Source organism: Ictalurus punctatus, chromosome 14 (assembly GCF_001660625.3).
Source record: "Ictalurus punctatus breed USDA103 chromosome 14, Coco_2.0, whole genome shotgun sequence".
Classification (NCBI taxonomy): domain Eukaryota; kingdom Metazoa; phylum Chordata; class Actinopteri; order Siluriformes; family Ictaluridae; genus Ictalurus; species Ictalurus punctatus.
Window position 1 is genome coordinate 7,465,086 of NC_030429.2, and position 17,500 is coordinate 7,482,585.

At 44.5% G+C, this 17,500-nt stretch overlaps 1 protein-coding gene across 15 annotated transcripts in view; it reads right to left on the minus strand.

Annotated features, from left to right (window-relative positions):
* The window catches only part of enox2 (ecto-NOX disulfide-thiol exchanger 2), a 303,597-nt gene that overhangs the window by 152,317 nt on the left and 133,780 nt on the right, over window positions 1–17,500 (minus strand). For 9 of the 15 annotated variants that reach the window (XM_017485784.3, XM_017485786.3, XM_017485787.3 and 6 more), the window contains one exon: window positions 210–356. The exons of 4 other annotated variants lie outside the window; for them this stretch is intronic. In XM_017485784.3, coding sequence (XP_017341273.1) covers window positions 210–356 — 147 coding nt within the window. Of the gene's footprint in view, window positions 1–209; window positions 357–16,843; window positions 17,022–17,500 lie in introns of all 15 variants that reach the window. 2 more of the 15 variants (XM_053685513.1, XM_053685512.1) reach the window with 1 other exon arrangement.

Below are 17,500 nucleotides of genomic sequence, written 5' to 3' on the forward strand. Positions count from 1 at the left end.
TGAAGACATTTTCACATCATTTAATGCTTCAAGTCACAGAAGTAGTGACCGGGCTCATAGAAAACTAAAATGGACTTAAAGAAATAGCAACCTATTGCTATGTATAAGTGACTATCGTGTTTTGATCGCACACGATGCATTAAAAACTATTCAAAAGCGTGACTCCGGCCACGGTTTGTATAATTCAAGGCTCCCCAATCCATGCCTACCTGAAGGAAGGTTTGGTCTCTTCCTTTTCTTGCTGCCGTTCTCAGTACTGGTCTCCAGAGGACACTCGGACACCAGAGGCCCATTGGCGTTATTAAATTGCAGCGGCTCGTTGTTGGTTGCGGGGTCAAAGGGTAGCGGGTTTAGTCCTGGCAAAGAGACACAAAAATAAAGACACGCAAACTGTTAAAGGTGAACCGAATCGAGTCGATATGCAAACATTTGACCTAGCCGAGGGAACTAGACTCTGGATAGAGGACGGGACTGGCACTTCGGACGATCCTCGACAGCGAGTCGAGGACGTCGGAGAGATAGGACACGCCGAGAGGTCCGAACGAGTCCCTTTGAATACGGCGGTATTCGTTTCCGTTCTCGTCCGAAAGGATTTTCGACGGGATTATCCACACAAAGGTTCCCATTAGTTATTAACCCCTCTGGCTCGTAATCCAATCCCATTATATTAACCGACTTCAGGGTCATGTGCACTACAGACAAGTGATCAATATCCAGAAACTACATTCCTGTTCCTCGTGTGGGGAAAAAAAAAAAGCAGAGATAACGCAACAAAGGCCCGAATTATCTGGTGAATTATGGATTGAATAACAACAAGGACACTGACGCAAAACCAAGGCACAATGAGGCAATAATTAAAGCGATTGTTGTGTTTAACATACAGGTGTTCGGTTATCTCCTACAGTAAATGTGAGGTGCTACTCAGAAAGCAAATGGGAAACGCAGCACTGTTCTCATGCAATATTCATCACCAATCCTTGTGCTTTTTTTTAATTTTTTTTATTGTTTGCCTGCCTTTGTTTTTCTTAAGAAAACAGGAAGTTCTGTGGAGCTCTGAAACGTTACGTTGTGTCCTGTAGCTTCCTCTCGACTTCAGAGAGACAAAGACTGACACAAAGTTCACAAAGCGACACTTTAATTATGTGCCTTACTGTCCTGCACCCGACCTCCGAGACCTGTCCTGATAGTGCACTGATCTAGAAACTCTCTCGTGAAGAGAAGGAGCCAGAAACCAAAGGGATCGCCATGGAACTGGCGTGTACAAGCAAGTAAAGCCGAGAAAAGAACCGAGAGATGACGGTGGATATGAATCTATTACATAAAACAGATTAAAAGGAATAAGAGGACAGAATTTGGAACTGTAGGATGCCAGAAGAATGACGGAACAGACACTGATGACAAGTTAAACAGGGCATTATGTGGTATCGCTTTCTCGATATCGTTCTCTGGAGAGCTTTGTAAAGTAGTGAAAAGTCCTTGGCGCGTAATGAGCTGCTAATGAGAGACGAAGGCTGCTGATCTGTGATGAGTCATAGAGTAAAAACTCTGATTAAGATCTCGGGACACGCTCATGAGACGCTCGCGTTTTCCTGTCCATTACACCAAGCCCTCACACGACAAATGAGATTGGATATACATGCTTGATCGATAGTCGGGATTCTGGACCCTAATGCACTACGAATATACCCCGAGATGCTAGTTTAGCAGCTCCACCGTTCATATAGGTGCACCTTGCAGGTCTACGATGACTTCTTACCGTAGACCATCCGTATGCGTAGCCATGTGTAATCTCCGTCGGTCGGCTTGCCCTGTTCTTCAATTGTTTCAGACCATCGAATGACCACCACTGACCAGTTCACGTGAGTACCGTAGGTATATAGTCACTTGGAGCCCACTATATTTAACAGTCTCTTTTCTAGGGACAACTATAGGACCACCACTGAACAGATATGATAGACGATTGTCACTTGACTATAAAACGACTATGCTGACCTGGACCCCACCGTTGTTAACTTTTTCTATAGACAACCACAGAAACACCGTTGACCAGATATGGTGGTCCATTTCCATTTGACTACAATATGACTATAATCTCTTGGCCATAACCATGGTTAATAGTACCTTTAATATAGCCAAGTATAAGACCACCTCTGAGCAGATATGGCAGTCCGTATCCATTTACTTCCATGGTACTGTAGTTCCTTAGACCCCACCATGGTTAACCATCCCCTTTCAATGGATAGCCATAGGACTGAAAAGATATGGTTCTCCATTTTCCTTTGGCCACCATAGGAATATGGTCCCCTGGATACCGCTATGGGTAACAGTCCCTTTTTCATGGACAAACACCACTGACCAGATATGGTGGTCATTTCCAGTAATAGATAGGGTACAGGGTGGCCGACACCTTGTCCATATTAAGAGATATCAGAGAGGAATTGTATCCCTCTGAGGTGGCACAGTGAAACAGAGTGTAGTGTTGCCGCCTCAGAGCCCCATGATCCCGAGCTTGGATTACCGTCTGTGCCGAGTATCACGTGTTTTTCCCATGTCCACATGGATTTTTTTGCATGTTGTCCACTTCAGGCTACTTTAAATTGCCCACATTGCATTTTTATTGTAAATGGTCTGCACTTATATAGCGCTTTTATCCAAAGCGCTTTACACTGTGTCTCATTCACACATTCACACACACACACCAATGGTAGCAGAGCTGCCATGCAAGGCCCTAATTTGCCATCAGGAGCAACTTGGGGTTCAGTGTCTTGCCCGAGGACACTTCGGCATGGAGTCACGTGAGCCGGGAATCGAACCCTATGATTAGTGAACAACCCGCTCTACCACCTGAGCCACAGCCGCCCCATTGTCATCCTGACCAGGTTGTATTCCTACCGTTCTGAGATAATCTGCAGATCCGCTGTGACCCGCACCAGGATAAAAAGCGCTCACTCAAGACGGATGACTGAATGCGCACGTCGCGTTATGTGTGCTATTATGCATTCTTTAAAAAGGACATGCTCTTGCAGGGAAAACACAATCTGTCAACTGAATGTAATATATGGAAATGCCTTTAGGAACCACGGACTAGTGAGATGCCCCATGTGGTGCTGCTGACCTTTACACAAACTTATAATGTGTATAGCTATAGTGTGTTTATACATACGTTATGTACTTCTACGTTAACCACAGTGGTGAAGACCACACACACACATAAGGATGCTTCCTGGACATACCAATGGAGTAGAAGAATGCATCCGTGGCCAAACAAAACATATTAGCTTCTATGGAGGAAACCGAAATCCCATAATAAACTATATTCTTAGAAAAGAAAGAGAACATTCGTATTTGAAATATATGGGGAATTTTTCTTTTTTGGCTGAGATACTGCACTCTTCCCTCAGACTGTGATGCTTCAACAGAGCCGCTGATGAGATTTAAATGAGTATTATTCTTTGAACTGCTGATAGGCGCTGAGGACTTAAACGGATGCAGATCACACAAGCAGAACACATACACCAGTCTTATCTTTAGACAGAGAAAGAGAGTCGAAGAAAGAGGGTGGGTGGGTGTGTGTGTGGGGGGGGGAGGGGGGGAGGGGGTTTATGAGCAAAAGAATGCAAGGGAGTAAGCAGAGAAATGAGAGGAGATGGAAAATGAGCAGGGAAAGGGAAAATGCAGAGAGAGAGAGAGAGAGAGAGAGAATAGGAGAGTGGGTGGGGAAGACAGCTGATGAAGGGCAGTTCCTGTGAGCAAATCTCTTACTATTCTTCCAAGGGAACTGGAGGCCGCCGGCTGCCTCTGACACCAGATGAGCCTCATGCATTTATTCATGTCTGAAGACGGTGTTTTGCTGAACGCTTCTCTCTCTTTCTGTTATCTAAGTTGAGTGATTCAATAAAATGTTTACAGGGGAATTTTAACCGTCTCGGAGCGATCGCCGGTGACACGCTGCACTTCAGTATCATCGATGCCGTGATGAATCTCTCATCCCGAATACATGACGCGGCCGCTCTCCTTTTCAGATACAGCGTTAGCGGCGTTCCTCGCGACGTTTCGATCGCAACCTAATAGCGTGCTTTAGAGCAACGCCGTGTTCCCCTTTGCTTCCAGGCGTGATCTGAAAGGACAGGGCATGACTACCGTGTGCTTCTAAAGAAAACAAGACAAACTGCTTAAGAGGAAACACAGTCGCTACTACACGTGGCTCTTCCTCAAACCGACAGGGAAATCGAAATGCAGTACAGAGGAGACTAGGGAAACACTTTCCTACCCTCTCTCCGTAATTCCAAAGCCTAGCGGGTACACTTGGGATTCACTATGTGCCGCGTGAATATACACAGCTACGTTTAATCAAATGCTTGAATGAATTTTCCCCACCAGTGCTTGGTGCATGATTGAACACAATTCGTTTAAGGTCACCTTATGTCTAGTGAGCATTAAACGCACGACGTGACATATCTCCGCTCCGTGATTTACCGTAGTTCTGTCCGCCGGTTTCTCTCACTGTCTCTCTGCCCATCACTTCCCGTCGCCTCATATACAGCCCGTTCTCCATCTGGCAGGCTTGGCAGGTCTTCCCAAATCACCTCTCAGGTATGAATGATGCTTCAATTAATCTTGTAAACATGTTGGCTGGCCTGCCGTAGAAGTGTCTAATTTACACCGGCCTTTTTAATTAAGCTGGCTTAAGAGATGCGTCGACTCCATGGTTCTCTTGGGAAGACGAGGAAGACGCGGGACAAGCAAGAGAGCGTAGGTTAAAAACAGTTTATCGCTTCTGTATCAGATAAAGTGCTGCCTTTGACACGGTTGAACACCAATTCCGGTTTATTCCGGTTCCAGGCTATTTAACCAGTATTTATTTGACTTGTTTAACGGTTATTTATGAAGCAGGAGCTGAAGTGTTATTTCCAGTAATTAACCACTTGCTAAAAGGCAAGTTCACGCCCAAGGTCAGATTTCTAACGGATCTGCAGGCGGCACTCATTAAGATCCCGCCCCCCCCCTTTCTTCCCATTTGCTTTGTTTTGTCCAGCCTAAATTGTATGTCTGACAAATGAATAATTGTAAAGGCGTAGCTTACAGTTTAGTACTACTACTACTACTACTACTACTACTAATAATAATAATAATAATAATAATATGTTTCATTGGTATAGCGCCTTTCCAGAGCTTAAGAACGCTTTACAATAGCAATGCGACGATACATAAACAATGAACAATCATGGACAAACACCGAACACGAAAATCACCGTACAGTCACGGAGAAAATGCATAGCAACGGATTAGGACGGACAACACTGAGAAAACGGGTACGTTTTACGTTGGGATTTGAACTCGGGGATGGATGTGATGAGGGAAGAGTCAGAGGGAGTGAATACCAGATTTTAGGTGCTACTACACTGAAAGACCTGCCACCTGCGGTCGAGAGACGAGATCTTGGGACAGAGAAGAGTCCGAGCCCAGAGGACCTGGGAGAGCGGGTCTGGTTGACGGGGAGAAGCAGTGCACTAAGATAGTAAGGTTCCAAACCATGAGGTGATTTAAGTAAGTAGGATTATTTTAGATTTAATGCGAAATGAATCTGGTAGCAACGCCGTTCAGGCAGGACTGGAGTAACGTGAGCTGAGGGCAGCTTCGCTGTGTTAAGTGGTGGCTCAGTGGTTAAAGGCTCTGGGTTACTGATCAGAAGGCCAGGCGTTCAAGCCCCAGCTTCCACTGTTGGGCCCTTGGGCAAGGCTTAACCCTCAGTCATATAAATGAGATAGATGAGGGCGTCTGTCAAAATGCCGTAAATGTTAAATGCGCTATATAAATAAAATGTACTTACTGATAGTGGACCGGTCTGGAGAGTGGGAGCAGATCTACATGCTGTATAGATTTGAACGGCATAACAGTAACTGAAACCGTTGCAGCGAATAAGCTGACCCAAAGGCGAGTCCGAGAGCCGAGCCCTGAGGGACGCCTAATTTCAAAGATACTGGGACGTCTCGTGATTTATTCTGTTTGCTACACCCTTCTCCAAACAGCTCCCATAGTAAAGCCCTTAACATGACTTATTGCACGGTTCAAAAATGAGTCTTGCGCAATCTACGTGTTCATGGAGAGTAATCTACAAAATGACATGAAATGAAAAAATGAAGAACATCTCATAGACATTGGAGAGGACAACTGAATAATCGATAACTGGTGCATCATGGATCAGGGGATACGCCGATGTCATTTGATACACGGATTGTGTTAAGTGAAAAAGTTGACTCACATTTGTTTGTTTGTTTATTCCGTTTTACGCAATTGTATTACACCTGAACAGTTGTTTATCTTGGCATGGCTTGGCCTTGCTGAATCCTGACTCAAGCACTAATTGAACAGGCTGAACTTGTTCACAATAGATATAAGTAGATTTTACACTCTGAGCTCTACACTGAAACCCTATCTCCCACTGAGTATAATCCGGGGTCACCTTGGACTCTCCCTGGACTCCCATGTCTAAAGACTCCATCCTTCTTCCACCTTATCTGAGATAATACAGAAATGAAGTCATCGTTCTCTCGGCACAAAAATACCCGAGGCATTCATCTTGAGACGCCTCTTTTATTTTGGGACCGAATAAGCTCACAATCTTCTTTTTCAACTCCGAAGGGTTTAGAACGCGGCTTTTGAAATCTGTGTCTATCAAAGCGAGTTTTTCTACTGCGACGAACCAGAAATATTGATATGGGGGAAAAAAAAAAAAACCCCTGAAACTGGAAATCGTTTTCTTCTCATTGGGGCATCATCGGGGTTCCTAGTCAAAACCAACAAGAACTAACGATACCTACCCGCAAGTCTAAAAACACTGGTCTCTGCTAATTGGTGATATTTACACAAAATTAAACACTATTTACATAGAAAGAAAAAAAAAAAAACAGATCAGGCTAGATGGTGCTACGTTCGTGCCATCAAATGCACCATTTTTTTTTATTGCAATTGTATGATCATACAGTGTGGCACTAGAAGTTAGATTGAAGATGTTATTTTGACATAACCCTATTGTTATTATGAAATAACAGGAATGTAGGGGTGGGGCATGATGGCTTAGTGCTTAGCACATTTGCCTTGCGCCTCCAGGGTTAGGGGTCTTCGCGCTGCGTGCGTGGAGTCTGCATGTTCTCCGAGGTTTCCTTCTGGCACTCCGGTTTCCTCCCCCAGTCCAAAGACATGTGCTGTAGACTGATTAGCATTTCTAAGTAGTCCATAGTGTGTGTGCGCGTGCGCGTGCGATTGTGCCATGCAGTGGGTTGGCACTGAGTCCCCTGAGACAGGCTTCAGTCTCGGCGTGACCCTGTGTGGGATAAGTGGTACAGAAAATGGATGGATGGACGGAAATAATTGGATGGCATTTTTCCCAAACTGTACATAAACGCTTTGCTAATTGGCCTTTTTGTAGCTTTTTATTTTTTTTAATCGTTCTTATCATCATGTCCATTCCAACTGTCTATCAAGCTAGTGGAATACTGAACTACAACCAGCTCCACTTTCTCCAGATCTTTCTTGTAGATATGAAGTAGGGAAAAAACAAACAAACAAACAAACAAACAAACAAACAAACAAACAACACCCCCCCCTCCCCCTCCCCACCCTCAAGACCTTACTTTCCTATTTTCTCCCTGCTAATCTTTTTCTGCTCCCTTTACTTGTGACGATTAGTCTTTCGGCCTGTCGCGCCGTCCATGAATTCATAGCGCTTTAATGTTTTTTTTTCTTCTTCCTCACCTCTCTGGTTGCTGGATTCCACAAACCCACTGCATGCCTTTGGGTTTAAAAATGCATGAATCCCTTCCTTTTTCTGAGCTTATGGCGAATGAGAAATTCTCTTTTCCATGGCTCGGAGTACTGTATGCTCGCATGAATACTGAGGTGGTGAATACGAGGTTCTCAAATTATGTTTTCTATGCCTTTTCGAGATGGATTTATTTATTTATTTGGTTTGCACGAATACTATGCAGGTCTATCGTTCGCCGACGGAGTCTCTTTCGGCTGAGGTCTCTGCGCTCGGTCTCCCCGGCTTCGCAGACTCCTCCCAACAGGCTCCGTCTCCTCCATTAGAGCTGGAGTTATTTAGGCAGCACTCAGCACTCAGCAGCTGGTCAAAACCCACTTCTCCCCTTATGAGAAAAAGATGAAGGGAAAATACCACTCGTGCATCAGGCAAAGGGGAAAAAAAAAAGATAACATCACTATGGCTACAGAAGTGTGGATATGAAGCAAAAGGAATAGGAGGTGCAGGAGGTGTGAGTGCATGACAATGACTGAAAGCAAAGGATATGCAGTGAGAATAGAGAAAATGGGAAATAAAATGGAGTGTAGTCTGGGTAATGGCACGTAGAAAGCGCTTTATCGCCCATGAAACGCTTTTATAATAGGGGTGTAACGCGGTGTCACTATCTGTACCTGAATCTGTTTGCTATGCCAAATTTGGCTTCTGAACCCTAGCACTCGGTCCTCTCCTCACTATACCTCACCTCCTGCTTGAGCGACTCAATTCCTTCATAACCGGATGGAAATAAGATGTTAATGCTATGTATGGAAGAACAAAGCAGGTCCGGTCCAGACGCTAGAGCCTGATGCAGCTGTGGCTCCCTGAACCGAAGCCCATTAATACTCTGTCACTTCTTCACTTTCCTCTATACGTCTCCATCCCTCCTCTCTCTTTATCAAAGCTTCTTTGACCTCAAACGACAGCTTTGGAGCTTCCCGCTGGCTCGGAGACAGCCGGTGAGAATCGGTGCGATATTTATGTTAACGAATGATTGATTGCTGCGGTGAGAATACCAGGCTGTGGAGCTAGCTACGGTAGGACCCGAACCACTGATTTAGCAAAGCGGCGACACACATGAAGCAGGAGGGCTTTATCACAGAGAACCCGACGCTAGACCTTCTGCTGTGCCACTGGCAAATATACTCATCATGGATTTATCATCTCCCCAGTGAGCTGGATTGTATTATTCATTAAAAAAAAAACATAAACAGGCAGCACACCACTGCTTCGGCTGAATCGATGCAGATCGATGCAGTTCCAGATGATGATCTGATGGAATAACACTGAAGCACTATCGGGTATTGTTTACAGATCAGTGGTGGGGAACAGGGGTAGTTTATTAAAGAAGGGAGCTGCTCTGCACGGATAGACGGCGCATCTGCAGGTATTCGAACACTTCACTTCACGTGTTCAAGACATTTCCACCTGCGCGTCACTTCAGTCGTGCTACACGATACATCAGCTATAAAGGGTTGTGGTCATGCATATACATCCACTTCTGGGTTTACGTAAACTATACCCGCTATAAACCTCTATAGAGTGTGTATGAGCGACCAGAGAAAAGAAATATCCTTTTTTGCATGACCACTTGTTCAAACAGTGAAAGAAAAAAGAAAATCCAGTATTTCCTTCGCATGACTTTCCAAGAGAGGGAAGAAAAAAAATACAGCGTGGTGGATTATGGCAATTAGAAGAGAAAAAGCTTTACCATCACTCCCTCAGCAGCTGTATTAGAAACCTCCTCGCGGCTGTCTTTACCGTTTTTTTTTTTTGGCATTTAATGCCAGGGCAATGTAACAAGGCGTGGTATAAATGTACAGAAATTTTCGTAAAGAGAAAAAAAAAATATATATATATATATATATATATATATATATATATATATATATATATATATATATATATATATATATATACATACATATATACATACATATACACCTTTGCTATTTTGTAATATTACTATTGCACTGAATAATAATAATAATAATAATAATAATAATAATAATAATAATAATAATATTATTTGGGGTGCAAATAGTAATATATATTTCTGACTTTATTTCACTTTTAGGCGTTAGACCTTGTGGCTTTTATTTTGGCGGAAAACCTCAGGAAGTCCTCCTTTTAGTTGGCGACGTTTTTTGTTTCCTTTTATTCACTTCTCATTACCAATCAGGTGAAATGCTGTAAACCTCTTGCCTAGGAAAATGTCTGAGATCGCACGAACATAAAGCCGAAGTGAATCTGGCGTGTGTTTTGTCTAAATGCAGGTTATAAACGACTCGAACTCGCAGCACAGACAGAGATGAAGCTGGTGTGAACCGAGTCGCTCTAAAACACCGCTGAGCCGCACACACACTCCGAGTGTGGCACGGTCACACGGGTTTACCGTCTCAAACAGCAAGGATAAAATCTATATCTTCTTTACATGTCGGTTCGTTCGGTTGCATTTTTAAGACCTCGGGGCAGCCTCGGGGCAGGCCCGGAGGTGTTGAGCTCAGAACAAAGGAGATCGCGCACAATAAGTTGTGCTGTCCCAAACCCTGGGGAGATTCACACTAGAATTGTCACAGTGTATGATCGAATACATTTCCACATATACACATTCATTTCTGGGAAAAAAACAAAAACAAACGAAAAATGTTTTCTCTCCAGTGGCTCTCATCCATTTTGTGTCCGGCTGCGACTCGCCAAAAATATAGGTTGCATTGTGTAAAAACCCTCCATCTGGACTCCATCGAAATCAGTGGTTCTCGAACATTTTCAGCATGAGGCCCCGCTTGTGTAGGGTACATCCTCTCTCCCTGTCGGTCCTGATTACTCATGGAAAAACATGCTCACCACATTTCTTAAAGTGCACCTATTACGGTTTTGAAACGTGCCTAATTTTGCTTTAAAGCTCTCATACGGTAGATTTACATGCATCCACGTTCTAAAAACACTTCAACGTGCTCATAATTTAAACTGCAGCATTACCTTTTTCCCCCACAGTGTCACAAACGACTCGTTAAATGATTCGTCCTAAAGGATTCGTTCTAAACTCCTCCTTTCAGAGAGCGTACTCTGCTTTGATTGGTCAGACATCCCAGTCTGTCGTGATTGGTCTGCAGCCGATGAAGCCAAGAGGCGGGGCTTTTTGTTTCAAACCTACGTAGGTTAGTACATGAAGTAAAGTCTGGAATCACTAACGACTCGTTTCAGCTGTTCAGAATCGATTCTTTCTTTTAGGAGTCGAGAACTCCGTTTGTCCTGCGCTTTGATTTCTGATTTTTTTTTTACGTTCACAAACGGCTCTATAACACACTACATGAAAGGTAATATCTGAAAATCCATAATAGGTGCACTTTAAGGTTCAAGAAAGAAGAACACTTTCATCTTTCTGTTTCCTTTCGATGTGCAAAAAGACCTCCGTACAAACATTTCCTCGAGTGAAACCGTGATATACTTTAGACTAGACGATCACTGTGAAATAATCCACACAGCAGTATTTCTAGCCCACTATATCTTCTACACTGATGTACAGATCTGAACCGGACGAATCCTAATCCTCAAACACACACCTGCTCGCCTGCTGTTCGGAAATGAAATCCGGCTTTCCGAACGCCGACACTGACATTACCAAAGCCCAAGATCTGTTAGACATGTAGTCTGCAGGCTTCGCCGTTTCTCCGCCAGATGCTTTACAGTGGCAGTACGACACACGCGGCTCCGCAGCAGAGACGAGAGATTGAGGGCTGTCAAACAGACTCCCTCGCACCTATAATATATTTCTCCTCTACTCCAGTGCACTGGTTTTAACGCTGCGGAATATTCCAGCACAGGCCCTCTTTCCCTTTAACACCACAGGCTGTATTAACGCCAGCTGGGCTGGTGTCACTGATGCCGTGATTTATTCAATATGGACAATGTTTCAGTCAAAGCCTTGCATTCAGCAGGACCCGAGAGTATCAGAGCATCACAATGGTAATGTGTGTGGGGGCTCAGGGGGTGAGTCATTAATCTTCCCTGAGTCTGAACGACAACTTAACACAAAGATTATGCCCAATTTATGCACCTAAGCAGTGGGGGGGTTAGGGGGCGGGAGAGTGTGTCGGTGTGTGCCACGGCGCATTAACACATCCCTGACCTAACGCATTAACGCATACAACTGACTCGATCTTCCTTCCCGCACCATACACTGACTACATTTACACGGACAGCAGTAATTCTGAATAAGACAATATTGTGATTGAGGTGTTTACATGAGTCGCTTTTAGAATACTCCCTTCATGTTCCCGTGTTACATGTTATAGAACATAGATCGATTTACGGCACATTACGTCACCACGTCACGCCGTCCGACGTTCCCTCCAGAATTTCACGTATCGACATACGGTTGGTCTTCGTTATGGGACCGTATACAGTTTTGAGTGTTTCATTTTTTATTTTATGAACGCTTCAAGTGCAGTTAATTATTTGTCATGTTGTACGTGCTAATAGACGACTGCTTGAAGCCGTGGGCTGCGTCCCAAACCGCGTACTTGCCTACTATATAGTAGCTGATATACGTGTATTTCTCCTACTATATAGTAGCTGATGTACGTGTATTTCTCCTACTATATAGTAGCTGATGTACGTGTATTTCTCCTACTATATAGTCGCTGATGTACGTGTATTTCTCCTACTATATAGTAGCTGATATACGTGTATTTCTCCTACTATATAGTAGCTGATGTACGTGTATTTCTCCTACTATATAGTAGCTGATATACGTGTATTTCTCCTGCTATATAGTAGCTGATGTACGTGTATTTCTCCTACTATATAGTAGCTGATGTACGTGTATTTCTCCTACTATATAGTAGCTGATATACGTGTATTTCTCCTGCTATATAGTAGCTGATGTACGTGTATTTCTCCTGCTATATAGTAGCTGATGTACGTGTATTTCTCCTACTATATAGTAGCTGATATACGTGTATTTCTCCTACTATATAGTAGCTGATGTACGTGTATTTCTCCTACTATATAGTAGCTGATGTACGTGTATTTCTCCTACTATATAGTAGCTGATATACGTGTATTTCTCCTGCTATATAGTAGCTGATGTACGTGTATTTCTCCTACTATATAGTAGCTGATGTACGTGTATTTCTCCTACTATATAGTAGCTGATATACGTGTATTTCTCCTACTATATAGTAGCTGAGGTACGTGTATTTCTCCTGCTATATAGTAGGTAAGTATGCGGTTTGGGACGCAGCCGTGCTCTCTTGTTTGCCGTTAAACGGTTAAGCACTGCCATGTGTGTACGTGTCCTGCCGCAAACTGCGGTGAAAACTCCCACACGACGTTAATAGTGTGATTTGTGTTTCCGTGTCTGTAATACACTTCCTTAAAGCAAGTCTGGAATCACTAACGACTCGTTTCAGCTGTTCAGAATCGAGTCCTTGTGTTAACGAGTCAATAACTCCGTTTGTCGTGCGCTTTGATTTCTGAAACTTTGCAGACTTTTTTTTACGTTCACAAACAGCTCTAACACACTACATGAAAGGGAATATCTGAAAAAGCGTAATAGGCGCACTTTAAGGAAGCAAATTGTTCATTTTTTTGGTTTGTTTTTAATAGACAGACTCATGTTGAAACCATATAACCTGTTTTTTTTGTATTATTTATTTCTTTTTTACGGAGAAGAGTGCATCTGAATGGTGGCACAGGGGCAGAGGACAAGCATGAGGTGACATTGTGTTGAAATAAGGGTCACAGTGTTCAGGAATGCACTAATGGAACAGGTCCTGTTCTGGAAGCACTCGTACCTCTCTGCACTGCACGAGATGCCGGGGAATAAATAATCACGGCGGAGGGTCTATCTGCGGTACCGACTCAGGATCAGATGACAACCTGGTGCTGCCAATCCACCGAGCCTGAGCACGAGCGCCGAGAGCCGGAATTAGCCGGCAGACGAACTCTGGTCCACTAATTCTTGTGAGCATGGTGATGAAACAACAGTCATGAGGTGCACAAGGCGGCACTCAGCAAAGCATTGATTTGGGATAACAGTTACAATGAAGTGGCATGCGTCTCTATTCTTAGTCGCGCTCGTCTGGAACACTCGCTGGCACTGGGACGCGTGCGTCGACTGCGCGGAATGACCGGACCCTCGGCCGGATAAACGGCCGAGGTGCCTTAATGATCTCGCTCACGGGGGGAAAAAATCCGAGTGGTGTGTGGAATTCTTACTGCTCTATTAACACAGCTTCTCGCTTTGGCGCTCGGGCATTTCCAGAGCAAGAAAGAGAGAGAGAGAGAGAGAGAGAGAGAGAGAGCACGGAGCGAGGGTTTCGAAATTAAGCTGCTGAATTATACTGAATTATGTGCTTCATTATCTTTCTTATAATAGACCTAACAAATAAATGGCACAGGGGGTATAAAGTTCCACCGAGCAAGTTTTTCCATGTTCTCCCGAACCACTCGAGGCCAAAACAATCTCGAAGGCGTGAACAGACTGGAAGTGAAGTGAGCTTTTGAATGGATCAATTATGAGTTGTGAAGCTGGCTCCGGGAGTGTCAACAAGACTGGTGATTGGGCTTTAACGGGCCATGTCTGGCACAGCAGGCTCTTTATAGACGCTAGGCGAGAAGATAGCGCTCGTGAATGGCAAGCGGTGTAGGTTTTTTTTGCTCCACCTGAAAGCGCAAACATGCTTCGTTAAACACGTGAAGACAAACACGCACGGGGGGGAAAAAAATAAATAAATAAATGCAAACACGCAGCACAGAGGCGTCTCTGTGAATGCGAGCACAGAGAGACCCATAGAGACCTAGACTCCGTCGTGACGTCTGACTGCTCGTTAAGTCTGCGTAATTACACTTTCTGGAATTCGACATCCTAACATGCACAGCGTGCCTCTTGTCTGTCTGAAGCGCCCTGTGCGTTCTCTTTTACAGCGAGAGAAACGTTACCTGCCGAGCTGCTTACGCGAGAGCACGTTCGAACGCTTCCTCCTGGCTGCCGGAAATCATAATAATAATAATAATAATAATAATAATAATCTTAACTCTATCAACAGAGTAGTAATGCATTCAGACTCGCCCTATCAGTCATGTCAAACTTTTCCTCTCGGCTAGTAATCTCGCACTTCGGTGTTTACGTTGTTTGCTTACGGAGAGTTTAGCGTGTACTGCGTTGCCTCATTAACGCCAGCCACAGGCAAGAAACGTAGTCGAGACGGAAAGCGGCGTTGTCTCTTCGGCATCGCGGATGCGTGAATAATGCGCGTGCCTCCATTAATCATATTTCATCATCGTACATCATAATGCCATCGCGCTTAAAGTCAGCGTTATAAAAATACGCTACGTTTTATTATCGGTGGCTTTTCTTCTTGTTTCGCCGGGGGAAAAAAAAAAAATCTGCTGTTATTGCTGTAGCACGTGCGCAGCTGCAGTGTCGCGTAGGGCCGATTTTATTTATGTGTTTGTTTGTTTATTTTGTCATTTCATCTCAATCGAAAATATAACAGTAGAATCTCTAGGATTTGATGAACTGCCCAGAGACTCTGGAGAGTTTACAGTGTAGCTGCAAACCATCATCATCACTTAGTTATATATATAAAATGGGGTTCGAATTCCCGCCTCCGCCGTGTGTGCATGGAGTTTGCATGCTCTCCCCGTGCTTCGGGGGTTTCCTCCACCAGTCCAAAGACATGCTTTGTAGGCAGATGGGCATCTCTAAAGTGTCCGTAATGTGTGAATGTGCACTGCGGTGGGTTGGCACCTGTCCAGGGTGTTCCTCGCCTCGTGCCCCGAGTCCCCTGGGATAGGCTCCAGGCTCCAGGCTCCACACGACCCTGTGTAGGATATGCGGTACAGAAAATGGCTGGATGTGCTCCATAGAGGACGCTCTTATATGTAGATCCTTGTAGAACAGTTTTCTGCTACAACGTTCCACAGGGACCTTGGACTCGGCTCTCATACCGTGACTCATACCGTACACCACTCATCCTTGTGGGCGAAAAAAGGTGTAATCAATCTAGGAAAAGTCTGAATAATGTGCTGCTGACGAAGGCCTTCGAGGTCGGTGACGCACTTGAAGCATGACTACGTGTACATGTGCACAGGATCGCTCCACGGGTACGTTTATATCTGCTAGAGGGCAGGTTAAAGCTGAAACAACCCCGGCTGACACCGTCTTCAGGAAATACTACCTGGGAACACTCGGCACGGAGCTGGGATACACCCTGGATAGGACGCCGGTCCGTAGCACACACGTTCACATCTAGGGGTGATTTATATTGCAGCCTACTCTAATCTGACTACTGGCATGCTGGGAGGAAACCGGAGAACCCAAAAGAACTCCAAACAGGTGATAACCAGGGACTCTAAACAACCCCTGATTGCTTACTACACACACTCACCTCATGGTTACACATACAGATAAAAATAATGATGCCAGACGGATTCGATATGTTTTACAAGTGATGTGAGGACTAAAACACCACAGCTCATAGCTGAAGATCTGAACTCATCTAGGATTCGTCTATCCATTGGAATCTGAAGATTCCCATGTAGTCTTAAAGCGATCGCCTCTGCTACTTTAATGATTAGCCTTACCAATAAATCACAGGCTGTAATGGATGAGGTTTGGCACATTTACTAGGGCCGTACAAGCACACTGATTGGTCTCCATCTCCATTTCAATTCTCAAGAAATGGAGGGAGAATGTAGTAGAGGATGAAATGAAACTTGTGCCAAAAGTACTGCAAGAAGCGAAGAAAAACCCTCTGAAACTGTAAACGGTCAACAAGGAGGCAACAATGTAACACGGGCTTCAAATAAACAGCGCTCTTTAAGCTTTGTTTTCGCTAATCGTGCTCTATGAACGCGCTGCCGGAAATCTTTCCTGTGGGCGGGGCTTAACCGTGCTTTACTCTCATTGGCTAGCGAGATTTCGACGGACAGCTCCCTTACCAGGGAGTAGAGACGTGAATTTCGGAGAGCGTTCTGGATGCGGTTCTCTGTATGGTTAGTGTTTGTACTTGGTAGCGGAAATGATTCACTTACTGAGTCAGTATATTAGTTGGTAATTAATAGTTGAGGTTTGGGGAATCTCATCCGATTATTTTTTCCGAGATGAGCTCTTAGGAGCGGCAGAGAACGTCGTCGTCGTCATCATCGACGTCGTCGTCGTCGTCGTCTCCTCCTTCTCAGCTGGACACTCGAGCTGCCGATCCAAATCTCACTAGCCAATGAGAGGAAATCTCTGTTAAGCCCCGCCCACATGATAGATTGATGCCAGAATGGCGAATGTAAACTTGCATTTGAAAGCGCAAAGGAAAACTCCTGCGGCGCGTCCGTAAACCACGATTAGCGAAAACGCTGTTTATTTGAAGACTCGGTGAACCGAGCTGACTGATTACCGTTACCGAGTGTTCTTCATCTCTCCCGTTGTAGGTTTTTAATTCGTTTCTCGAACCGTTACGTTCCAGACTTTTGGCCGAGATTTCGTTTCCTACTAGAGGACATAGAAAAGAACAGGTTGGATTTGAAACAGACAGCAGCTCCTGGAGCCTGCGCTGAAGCACTGCTGGACATAATGGATACTTTGTTGAAGGTTTCTCCGAAAGGAGGGACTGATGGGATCGACTAACCCCTCAGGCAATACATTCGGCTTATTCGTCTGACTGGTTTAGAACCGCTCCGGGCAGGCTCCGACTGTGA